The 12,982-nt window shown below is 37.7% G+C and overlaps 1 protein-coding gene across 2 annotated transcripts; it reads right to left on the bottom strand.

The window, feature by feature from the left end:
* LOC109234252 (putative late blight resistance protein homolog R1B-16) lies at positions 6,054-10,130 on the bottom strand. 2 transcript variants are annotated; one of them, XM_019400156.1, is made up of 2 exons: positions 7,222-10,130; positions 6,054-7,035 (listed from the first exon to the last, which is right to left on the bottom strand). In XM_019400156.1, exons 1-2 carry the CDS (start codon positions 9,600-9,602, stop codon positions 7,005-7,007), a joined length of 2,412 nt encoding a protein of 803 aa, XP_019255701.1. In that variant the 5' UTR covers positions 9,603-10,130; the 3' UTR covers positions 6,054-7,004. The 2 variants fall into 2 exon arrangements, with proteins under 2 accessions (XP_019255701.1, XP_019255702.1); XM_019400157.1 differs by having other exon boundaries at positions 6,054-7,032.

Below are 12,982 nucleotides of genomic sequence, written 5' to 3'. Positions count from 1 at the left end.
AGTTAAGCCCAAGGTTTATTGGCCCATTTGAGGTGTTGAAGCGAGTTAGGGAGGTGGCATATGAGCTTGCTTTACCTCCCAGCTTATCGGGAGTCCATCCAGTTTTTCATGTGTCTATGCTTCGGAGGTATCACGCCGACTGGTCTCATGTGTTAGACTTCAACACTATTCAGCTAGATGAGAGATTGAGCTACGAGGAGGAGCCAGTTGCCATTATTGACAGGCAGGAGCGCCAGTTGAGGTCCAAGAGAGTTTCTGCAGTAAAGGTCCAGTGGATGGGCCAACCGGTCGAGGAGGCGACCTTGCGGAGCAGATATCCACACTTATTCGGCACTTCAGGTATGAATCTAAACCCGTTCGAGGACGAATGTTTGTTTAAGAGGTGGAGAACGTAATGACCCGACCGGTCGTTTTGCTGTTTAGAACCCCGTTCCCCTAAATAAGACTTCCCGTACTTGCTTTTACTAATTTATGACTTGCGGGGACGGTTGGTTCGGGAATTTGGAAGAGTTTGGGTTGAAATCGGAACACTTGGTTCCTTAAGGTAGGCCTAAAAGGCCAAGTTTGACTTCGGTCAACATTTTGAGCAAACGACCTCAGAATCCGGATTTGAGAATTCCAACAGGTTAGTATGATGATTTCGGACTTGGAGTATGTCCGGATCGGGTTTTGGATGACCCGAGAGCGTTTTGGTGCCTAATAGTGAAAGTTGATTCCTTAAGGATTTTGAAGTTCTTAAATATTTGGTTTGGAGCGGGTTTTTGTGTTATCGGGGTTCGAACGGAGTTCCGAGATCGGGAATAGTTCCGTATGGCCATTTAAGACTTGCACGCAAAATTTGGTATCAATCCGAATAGCGTAAGGGTGTTTCGTTGCATTTGAAGTAATTGAAGAACTTGAAGTTCACAAGTTTGATTCAATTGGTTTTAGGGGTGATTCTTAGATTTAGCATTGTTTTGGGCGTTCCAAGGGTTCGAGCGAGTCCGATTTATAATTTCAAACTTGTCGGTATATTTGGGCGGGGCCCGGGGGCCCCGAACGTTACTCGGACGAGGCTTGAGTGAAGTTGGAAAATTTGGAAAGGAGCTGAAGCTCCGGTCTTTTGTCATAACCACACCTGCGGTTGGCCAGCCACAGGTGCGAGACCGCAGAAGCGGTCGTTCTCTCGCAGAAGCGGCCAAGCCCAAAGCCGTAGAAGCGGCTAATTTTTCGCAGAAGCGACCCAGCGGCCCAGTTGAAATTTCGTAGAAGCGGACACCTTTCCGCAGATGTGGTGGGCGCAGGTGCGGCCCAGGACCGCAGATGCGGAAATCACTGAAGTAGTGACCTTCATTTATTGCGGGTGTTAGCCATTTTTGACACATTTTCACCATTGTTTGGGCGATTTGGGAGCTTCCAAAGAGAGAAATTCCACCTTGCATCTTGAGGTAACTTCATCCTACTTATTTTGAGTTTAATACTTGAGTCTTGGGTAGATTAACACACAAAGATGAGGGAAAATCATGGGATTAGAGCAAAACCTAGGGGTTTGATAAAAAACTAGATTTGTTATGGAATGAAGTAGAAATCATATATTATTGATCCTTAGGTTAAAGCGAACAACTTTCTTCGAAAAATATCGGAATTCGGGCACGTGGGCCCGGGGTGGGATTTTAGGAAACTTGTGTTTAAGGTTGGGAAATTACTTTAGTAGTTAAAATGCGAACTCTTGAGCTTGTATTGACTAGTTCCTACCTCGTTTAATTAGTTTCGGATCGTTCAGCTCCAAATTGAGGTTTTGGGCACGTTCTTGATATTGGGAGTACGCTTTGGAGTGAGGTGAGTCTCCTTTCTAACCTTGTAAGAGGGAATTGTCCCCATAGGTGAGTAAATTAATCACGTGTTGCTAATTATGGGGGCTACGTACGCACGAGGTGACGAGAGTCCGTGCGTAGCTACTATTATGTTAATTGTCCGGGTAGTTTAGGACCCGTATCATGCTATATTTGCAAATGTCTATATCCTTTCATGTTAATGAGATCACTTAGGACCTGTTAGGGGTTGGAAATAAAAGTATGAGAATGCATGCACTCACTTGGTAACTTGTATGAATTTATTTGACTATAATTGTGTCTTATGTGCCCTCTTGATGATAATTAATATTTGTGGATCGGGCCGATCGCCTCGATAGAAATAGATGCATCTATGGTTCGCGCCATTCGACCCTCTGACAGTGCACATTTCCTTTTATGTTGGACCGGGCCGTACGACCTCGGCATAATGTGCGCATGATATTTATGTGAATTCTTATTCATGACTTGCCTTGCTACATGCCCTGAAAGGTAAATGGCTACTGTGATATTATTTAGAAAATGACCTATCACTTCGTGCTATAAATTGTTATTTATTTATGACATCCACGCTTAGTATCATACTTTCCTATATATATTAATTGACCCTAGTAAGTGTCAAGTTGACCTCTCATCTCTACTTCTTCGAGATTAGACGGGATACTTACTGGGTACATATTACTTATGTACTCATACTACGCTTCTGTACTTAATTGTACAGGATCTGAGGCAGGTACATCTGGCCAATCTGGTGCGCATACTTGATCGTAGTCCGAGATTACATGGTGAGCTGCTCCTTTCCTATGCCGTTCAGCAGTGTGTTGGAGTTCCTCTGTACTTTTGGCTGTCTATTCTAGTTCAGACAGTAGGATAGATTTATTCTTTTGTGTATTCTACTAGATGCCCACATACTTGTGACACCAGATCTTGGCACACACATTGGTAGACTATTCTTTTGGGATTGTATAATTATTAATTTACGTTGTTAATTTTCACCTGTTTTAAGTTCAAATTAAGAAATTGTTGTAACTGTTTTAGTAAAGTAAAATTTGAACTCACTATATTTCCGCGTTGGCTTGCCTGACAAGGGTGTTGGGCGTCATCGCGATCTGTAGTGAAATTGGGTGGTGACATCAAGGGGCCGTCTGCCATTACTGCTTCTCCCCCTATGTCACCTGGTTGCAATGTAAAAAAATTGAAGAGTAGAAGTCTACCATTGAAGGCCATTCAAAGCTTTGCTTTAGAAAATAGATTTTTTTAAGTTTGTTAGTTGTTTGGATTGGGTGTTGTTCCAATTGATTGAAAATATCAAAAGGAGTTCAAAGTTTAAATTTGAAGAGATTTGGAGAAGATTTGAGCAAGATTTGAGTTAAATTTCAGAAAAGATGCAAGGAAGAAGACGAAGTTAGTTTTTTGTATAATTATGTATAATCTTGTGTAATAGTGTATATGAGTGTATAAACACATCTTATACACTATTATACACTTTTATACACCTTTATACAAAGATCTGTAGATGAACTTCTTTCACGATTTTCAGTAATTCTTGTTCAAAACCAATCCAAATCTCCATTAAATGACTTCAAATTTTATATACAACCTCCTTATACTATTTCTAACAAGTCTAAATAACACCCACTCCAAATTTCTCACAAAATCAAATTCGAAATTTAAACCCACATATTTAAGCTTGTTAAAAATCTAATTTTCACCACCCAAATAGATTTGGTTTGTTGAACTAATATTTGAGTCACAGTTACTGATTCGAAAATTAACTTAAAAGCTTGAGCAATCTTTTTTAAAAATCAAATGTTAATTTTGAGAACCTATTGGAGTTGGATATTGAATTTTAGCCTATTATTTTTGGGCTAGTTGGTTGTAAATTGAAATATGAGCTATAAAATTGAAAAGTGGGGAACCTAGTTGTTCTTATATGAAATTTTCCCTAAATATCACTCTTTTTTATTTTAGATATCTGCTATTCGAAAATAACAAGATTTTCTGCATAATCTCTTCTATCACCCAAAAAAGCCAGGACTAAGAGCCCGTTTGGATTAGCTGATTGTAAATAGCTGAAAAACTTTAAGTGTTGAAAAGCTTTTTTAAGTGCTGAAACTGATTTTTAAAATAAGCATTTACATGCTTGGATAGAAGTGCTGAAACTCATAATAAGCAGTTGATGTGTTTGATTAAAAAGTGCTGATAAGGTATTCTTTTATTTAGATGACTAAAATACCCTAGAATTTTTTTTCAAAAAATTATAAATTATAAATTTCTTTGTAAAGAAAAGAATTAACAACGAATATGGAATGAAAAGAAAATCAAGAAATTTATTTTGAGAAAAGTATTTTATGAATTAGAAATATTATTAAGGATAAACTAATAAAATTGTTGGTCAAACTAAAAGTACTTATAAGCTGAAAAGCCATAAGTTGGGGGTGACGGGTGACCAGCTTATGATTTATGGCTGATTTAGCTTATAAGCACTTTGTGTGTTTACCAAAAGCGTAAATAAGCCAAAAGGTGTTTATAAGCTATTTTGACTAGCTTATAAGCTTAGCCAAACACCCTCTAATCCGGATTGGTTGGACCCACTAAGAGATTCTTCGTTCTCATGGCTTTAATCCCAGCCTGATTAAAAATGAAGTGATCTCAATTATCCTATCACACCCTTTCGTAGTAATAAAAATCATCTTTACAATAATTGTTTATAGTAATATAGACATCGAAATTGGAATCTTAAAATTCTAGCCGGCTTGTTTGGAGGCTACTCTATCAATACCCTAACTTTGAGGCTACTCTAATCCTAGGCCACTCATATAAAAAGGATTACATATTCCCTTAAAAAAGCAACTCCTATAAAAAGGGTTACATATTCCCTTAAAAAAGCATCCCGAAAATTGAAATGGTCTCACCAATTCCATAAACTCTCGGAATATGGACAAAGAGAATAAAAAATTCTATAAAACTCTTGGAATATTCATTAAGAGATCAAATGGAGTGCTGCTACATGCTTCTTGATCATCAAATACATCAAGGAGATGCATATCATGCTACGTTCGAAAAATACATTGCTAAGGCCCACGAATTGCGGATAAGAAATCGAAGGAAAGAATCAAGGAATAAACATAATTATAACCCGCAATATTTATCAATAAAATCCTTTTTGTGTTGTTTGTGATTACAGTTTTATTTTTCTGCATAAAATTTACTGCAAACACCATAGCACGCCTAGTGGGACCAATTCTGCCCTTAATCTTCCTCTTGAAAATCAAAAGCTACAAATTTCATCACCTTCAAAAAAAAAAGGTGCTATGTAGCGTATTTAACAATTTATATCAAGGTAGCGCTTCACATTGGGTAATTTTACCAAAGAGCCGCTTGTATAAATTCGGAAAGGAAAATCCTTCTATGGAATTATGGAAGAAGCAGTACTCTTTCTTGACACACAAGAATTTTTCTTTTATTGGAATGGTGGCATATTTTTGCATGTTTGTGAAATTGATTTCACACATATGCAAGGCAAAAAGAAATTCAAAAGTTGATCATTCACAAGCCACACTTTGAAGAAGATTTACGTGAACAAGTCTCAAAGGAGCACTTCCTTGCGGGCCTCATCATTTGAACTTCAAATCTGTCTTCAAGTTTCGGTAAGCCTACACCCCAAAGGGCATAATTGGTCCCACTGGACGTGCTAATTTGTTTGCAATTTTCGGCGCACGAAAAATAATTGCAATATATTAAAATAATTTTATTAATCAACTGTGAGTACAAATTTGTTTCTCCCTTGATTCTTCTCTCCGTAATTTGAATTATCCGGTCACATCTTGATCTCTTTGTGAGTATTCCTTGAGTTTATGGGATATTGGAGATGATCTCCATTTTTGAGATACTTTTCTAAGAGTATATGCAACCCTTTTTATAGGAGTGACCTAGGGTTAGACTAGAGTAGCCTCCAATTTAAGATTTTGATAAAGTAGCCTTCAAACAACCCTAATATACTCCTAAAATTTCAGGAGTAATGTCTTGAATTTAGGATGGCTTGATCCATTGAAATTTCAATATCTACAAGTAGCTGTACAAATATAAGAGTTTTTGTCAAATAATCAGCCGTGGCACGAGCTAATGCGCAAAGGGGAAAGACAGGACTCTTGCTACCTTGAATGAGGTGTGGGTTTCTTTGCTAAACTTGTTCAAGAGTCTGAAGAAGAGAAATTCATCTACTTTTCTAAAACAGTGGAATATTGCAGATTGATGTACTTTTTTGGTTATACAGAGAGGTAGGAACATAATGACTTTGTATGGAAAATCCGTCCTAACTTGGGAAACAATAAAGTTTTGTTAGTTCAGAAATGTTAAATTAAAGCTTACAGAATAAATAACAAGACTAATATTACATGGACTCTTCAACAAAGGACATTGTAACTCTTTTTTGTTGTTTCCCACCCGGTGTATGGTACCTGCTCGAACCCGAGACCTCTGGTTAAGGGAAGAGCAACCCCATCCGCTGCACCACAAGACTACTAACACATAGCATATATGGAAGCATCTAATATGAACTCAAATTGAGGAAGCTAATAGTGTAAAATACACCCCATGCTCTCTTGCTCTTCTTGAATTTCTTTGACAGATTTTGCAGCAGAAATTGAGTAATGAAGCAACTCTGCTGACTCCAAGGCACAAATTTCCCCAATGTCTTTAGGGATTTCCTCCAAGCAACACTGCCAGCTTCCCAGTGCTCCAACTTAACACGGCCGCGATAATCGACCCCATCACCATTACCAACTTTTCAGGTATACAATTATATCTTATCCATATTTACCTAAAGAGGAAACTTCAAACTTTTTCTTTTGTTAGTAATATGATTCTTTGTCCAAGTAAATGGATGAGAATTTTCAGCTTAATGAATAAATCAGACTATTGTTGTATGACATATGGATCTCTTCAAGAAAGGACAATGGAACTCTTCAAGACTGCAGAAAAGAGTGCAGAAGCATCTAATATGCACTCAAATTGAGGAAGATAACATTATGAAATAGACCATTAAGGCAAACCATCCATCCAGTCTTTAATGTTTAGCTTGCAAGCAGATCACAAAAATAAAAACGCGATAACTAGGCAACATTAGCTCCTTTAGTCATTTTAAAGGATGATTTTCCCACTGCTTGAGAGTCATCAAAGGCCACCACATATTCTTAATCCCCTACTGCAAGGAGAGAGAACTTATCATGAGTCTTGAAGCAGATCAATGATATGCCGAGGCAACTTATAATTTTAAACTAACATCACTGCTTAAACTGTTAATATATCATATGGCAATGTGAAAGAAGAACATAAAATAAAGATAGAAATCTGATTAGCAAGCAATGAATAGAGACGGAATGAGTCTTACCGATGATTATAGATAATGACATTGAGGCAATCATTCCCCATGCTCTCTTGCTCTTCTTGAATTACGTTGGGGGATTTTGCAGCAGATATACTGCAACCGTGCAACTCTATTGACGCCAACGTACATATTTCGCCAAAGTCTTGAGGGATTTCCTCCAAGTTCATGCATCTTTCGAGCAATAGGCGTTGCAGCTTTGGGAAGTTAACACTACCAGCTTCCCACTGCTTCAGATCTGTCCAACTGATTAATAGGAACTTCAGTTGATTGAAAGTCTCTTCATCATTTAATCTCCATACATCTCCATCAAATCCATTGTGTTTAATTTTAAGCACTTGGAGGTTTGGCAACATTACAATATTTGCCATGTCTTCCCATGGTAAATTAGTATAACTTAATGTCAACCTCTTCAGAGATGTAGGCAAAGTATACTTACTTGGGATTCGGGGAAGTTGTACCCCGCCCTTGAACTTCAACATTTCAAGTTCTTTTAAACAGGAAAGGCTACTTAGGCGCTCTCCCATCATTTCCATCGGATAATTTCCAATAATTTTCAGCTTCTTAAGATTTGGAATAGCAGAAAATAATTCACAAGTACAGCTGGACAAAGCTAGGCACGAAAGTCCCTCCAGATATGGTAGCTTATTTGATGGAATAGGAAAAGAAAAGAAGTCACTGATATGAAGATGTCTTAAATTTTTCATTCGCCAAATTCCCACAGGTAGAGTTGGAGGTGATAAACCTTCAACTAGGTGACCAAGAATGAACGTCTGCAGATTATAAAGCTCCGACACTGACCAGTGAATATCATCATGACAAGTGAATTGAAGGTATCTGAGTTGTACTAATTTTGTTATCTCTAGTGGGAAAGTTTGAAACGTATCACCAAGGATAGCCAACACTCTTAGCTGTTTGAAGCGTGTCAAAAGAAGAACTTGTTTAGAAGGTGTTTCTAATCCATGGAAGAAGTGCACATTTCGGGTGAGAACACTGGATGATGACTGCCAGCGATCGTCCTGATATATGTACGAATGGAAGCTGTAGCGACAAACATGAACCTTCTTTGCCCAAGACTTGGTGGCTTCTTGAATTCTATTAACCTGTAGGAACTTCTCCTTCTTAGCTTCTCTTAAAATCAAGTCACGAATCAGATCATGGACGCCACATGTTTTCCCCTCGCCATCAAATCTCTGCTTTCTAACCATTATCAGATTCCTACTAACAAGATCCTCCAAACAATCTTTTCCCACAAATTCTGCCAATAGAAAACCCTCAGAAACCCATAAGTTGATCAATGTCTCAATGTTAACCTCACTATCTTCTGGGAAAACTCCCATATAAAGGAAACATGGTTTAAGATGATTAGGTAAGTAATTGTAACTCAGAGCAAGCACTCCTAGACATATATCTGATTCATGAGCAACAACTTTACTTACACTTTTGGCAACACGTTCCCAACTTTCTCGTGTTCTAGCAATTTTAGAGAGATGCCCTGCAACCACTAGAATAGCTAAAGGTAGTCCTTGGCATTTTTGTGCTACTTGCCTCCCGAGATCCTCTAATTCAGGAGGACAAACCTGTTCTACCCCAAACACCTTTTCATGAAGTAACTTCCAACGTTCATCTGAATTCAAGAGGCTTATCTCATGAGGAATGCTGTCAGGGTCAGCATGAATAGCCAGATCTTTAAGCCGACTAGTCAAAATAATTCGACTCCCATTGTTGTCGTCTGGAAAAGTTCTTGTCATAAGATCCCAGACATCATTACTCCAAATATCATCCATTACAACAAGATACCTCCGACCCTTAAACTTTTTGTATATCATATCCATCAACTGATTATGAGACACTTCTTTGATATCATTTGTAGGACTAGAAAGAACGCCTAACAACAAGTCTCTAATTTGGTATTCTTGGGATACCGTGACCCAAACATGGATGTCAAAGCGATGCCTGATTTCTGGATCATCAAATGCCATTTTGGCAAGGGTGGTTTTTCCTATCCCCCCCATTCCTAAAATGGGGATAATATCGCGATCAGACGGGCCCCCTATTAATCTTCTCTTGATTCTCATGAGGTCACCTTCAAGATCGACGACAATATTTTCTGGATTGAGTTTTGCAACATATGTAGATGAATGACCAGGAAAGGAAGCACCTGTTTGAAAATCCGCACCATAGCCTTGAACTTCACTTGTACCAAAACTACTATGCATCACATTCCTCTTCAGAGCATCTATTTTTTCTACATGTGGAGACAAGTTTTTGCATAATGCCTTTCTTTCCATTGTTTCATTAAGGATTTTATTTTCACCAAACTGACATCCCATCACCTCCCTCATCTTTCCTACAAATGCTCTCAAAGAAGATGCCTCTCTTTTCATTGTTTTATTTATCTTTAGTTCAATCACATCTTCTACTTCATTCACTACACTTTTAATCTCTCTCTCCAACTCTTCATCCTTTTCAGAGTGCTGACTTCTCTTCTTAAGAAAGTCTTGAAAATATTCAAGACTAGAAAGGAGAGAGTCCCACTATTATTCTTGTTTCATCACTTATCCATGGTGGATTTAGTTGTAAAAGTTGCTCCAGAGTTTGTACGAGAGAAATCACAGCAATATAAGCCATCCCTATGTAATTGGTTTTATAGATAAAAATAAACAACAGTATAGAGAACAGGGAAAGAAAGAGTTAATGAAGAGTTTCTAAGAGCTTACCTACATTTAGCTGGAAAGAAATAGTTGAACTCTTTTGCAGATTGCAAACAAACAAACGCTGCTGCAGGTTGTTGTTAAGAGTATTTGAGAAATCATAAGACCAGATCTACATAGTGGTGGGTTCTAATTTTGTTTTTAAATAAGTATGTGTGAAGTGTGAAACCATGCTCAAGTGGGTAGTTTGGCTTAGTGGTCAATGAGTGCACCTTTAATCCAAAGGTTAGGTTTTCAATTCCTACTTGTTCCCTTGCAATTTTTAATTAAACATGCTTCTTTTTCTTTATTCTTTCCTTTTTCTTTCTTGGTTCTGCCTAAAGTAATTCTTAAAAAACAAACTTTCACTAATAATGCAAAATCACGTATATATAAAAAAAGATTTACATAATAGGATGGATGAAGAATTTTTTAATAATTTTTAATTTGCTATATAAAACATAAGATATTTACAACGGTAAGTAATGGTTCTATTATTGATAGTTTTCAAATTGTACAAACTCGTCGATGAAAAATGATACTAATTATTTAATTAGAATTTGCTCGTCAACTTGGTAATGGTAAAAATAAAATAAAATATTGCCAGGTCATATATTTATAAAGATATTAGTACACCCGTACTATTAAAATCCTGGATACGCCTCTGGGAAGGTGAACTACGAACATTCTTGAAACACGAAAAGACCCCTAGCGACTGTTCGAACGTGTTCTCCTCCTTTTTTCGTATCCACTTTGTAATCCAGATTCACGCCAAGAAATCCCACTTTGTTCTCTTTTCCTATTAAAGAAGTTTAAATGGTGGTTTTGGTCCTAAGGATTTTATCAATCATGTACATGTAGTAATAGGTGATCACCAGCCTCATATCTAGGTCACTAACTTCACTTATTATAAATAGTTACTTGTAATTACTTTTTACGTGATATGGTAGTATAAAAATTCTTATTCTTTTGCACTCTGTCCATGTAACAAGAACTAAACTCTAAATAAGAAAAAACGCATTGTTCTTGACAGAAGAACTATTATACATATTTAATTTGTTGGGCACATGCCCATGTTGTCCAGCCAAAGGTCCAATGGTCTAATTATATGGTTTTCATTCCTATTTGAATTGGATTCGGTTCTTATTCTTATTTAGAGTTGGTTTTGGATTTAAGAGAAAGTATCACTCATTATCTATAAATAGAGCAACCTTGGAGAATTATTCATATGAAATTTGATAAAATATGAAATTTTGCCTTAAAAATCTATTTGAGTTGACTCCGTTCAATATTTTGAGCAAACGGACCCGCATCAGTATTTTGGAGGTCCCAGTGGGTCCGTATCGTGATTTGGGACTTGGGCGTATGCTGGAATTGAATTCGGAGGTCCCTAGCTCGTATCGTATTTTGGTGAAAAAAGAAGTTTGAAGGCTTAATGAATCTAAAGGTTTGACCAATGTTTGACTTTATTTATATCGGGTCCGTATTTTGGTTCTAGAACCCGGTACTGGCCCATTACTATATTTATGACTTATATGTTAAATTTGGTGAAAAACGGAATTAGTTTGGCGTGATTCGGACGTCCGGTTGTTAAAATAGCAATTCTAAAGTTTTCTTGAAAATTTCATTTGATTTGGTGTCCGATTCATAGTCTAGGTGTTATTTTGGCGATTTGATCGCGCGAGCAAGTTTGTATGATATTTTTGGACTTGTGTGCATATTTGGGTTGGAGCCCTGAGGGTTCGGATGAGTTTTAGATAGGTTACAGAGTGAGTTTGGACTTAGGAAAAATGCTGGCATGCTTCAGTTCTGGTGGAGGTCTCTGACCTCGCAATTGCGAGGTCAGTGTTCACAATTGCGAGGAACCCAGGTTCCTGTCTTGGTCGCAATTGCGAAGAAAATCTTCACAATTGCGAAGATGGCCGGCTCAGCAAGGGATCGCAATTGCGATCAAACGGTCGCATTTGCGGGGGACCAGAGTTCGCATTTGCGAACATTTCATCGCTATGCGATGATAGCAGAGGTGCGAAGACTTTGCAATTGCGAGGGCTTTTTCGCATTGCGAACCCCAGGTCGCAATTGCGATATCTGCAACTGGTCAAAAGCTGAGTTAGATGGAATTTCTCTCATTCTTTTAAATTTTCAGACTTAGAAACCCTAGAAGTGATTTTCCCAAGAGCTCTTCTTCCCCAATTCATTGGTAAGTGATTCTAACCTACTTTCTTTCACTTTTCCATTATATTTCATAAGATTTCAACCTAAATCTAGGATTTTCATGGTGGAAATTGGGGGGTTTGGGTAAAATTAGGGATTTTTGTAAAATTGGATTTAGACCTCAAATTAAGGTTGGATTTCGAAACAAATTACATAACCGATGAATGGGTAATCGGGTTTTGGTCAGACTATCGGGTTTGGACCAAGCGGTCCCGGGAGTTGACTTTTGTTGACCTTTTCAATAATGACCTAAATTGAACATTTTTCATTTGTGGGTAGTTCCTAAGGCTTATTTTGAATCGTTTGGTTGATAATTTGCCAGATTTTGTTGGTTCGGAGGCTTGTTTGAAAGGCAAAGCTGTGGTTGAGCTTTGAGTTGATCTTTGGAGCGAGGTAACTGTCGTGGTTAACCTTGACTTGAGGGAATATGACTTGTTTGCCTATTTTTTACTTGTTTAAATGTTGGGTACAGCGTATAAGTCAGGTGACGAGTACTTATGCGTTGTTGTTGGGCTAAAGCATGCCGGTGGGCTTGGTTCTTGTAATTTATTGCTTTCTTTGATCATGATATCCATGCTTAGACTAGTTAATTATTAATTTGATCATTCTTTCTGCGTTTATGGGCTATCTGTGATAATTGAGTATTGTTTCTGAAGTTGAGGTTGGTATTGTGGAACCATTGTTGACATAAGGCTTGTTCTTGTTTATTCTATCTCTCTGGTGTTATATGTTCACTGTTATATGGTAAGGGAGAGTGTTAATGCACGAAAGGTGATGTCGTCTCATATTTGAGAGTTAATTCACGAAGGGTGATGTCATGCCATAATTGAGAGTTAATGCACGAAGGTTGATGCCGTGCC

This window comes from Nicotiana attenuata, chromosome 11 (assembly GCF_001879085.1).
Source record: "Nicotiana attenuata strain UT chromosome 11, NIATTr2, whole genome shotgun sequence".
NCBI lineage: Eukaryota > Viridiplantae > Streptophyta > Magnoliopsida > Solanales > Solanaceae > Nicotiana > Nicotiana attenuata.
The sequence above is the reverse complement of the archived record's forward strand: the minus strand, read 5'-3'. Positions and strand labels throughout refer to the sequence as shown.

Coding starts and splice junctions, on each gene's coding strand:
- LOC109234252 (XM_019400156.1), bottom strand. CDS start 9,602: ATGAAAAGAGAGGCATCTTCTTTGAGAGCATTTGTAGGAAAGATGAGG. Junction 7,036..7,221: donor GTCATTATCTATAATCATCG/GTAAGACTCATT, acceptor CTCTCCTTGCAG/TAGGGGATTAAGAATATGTG.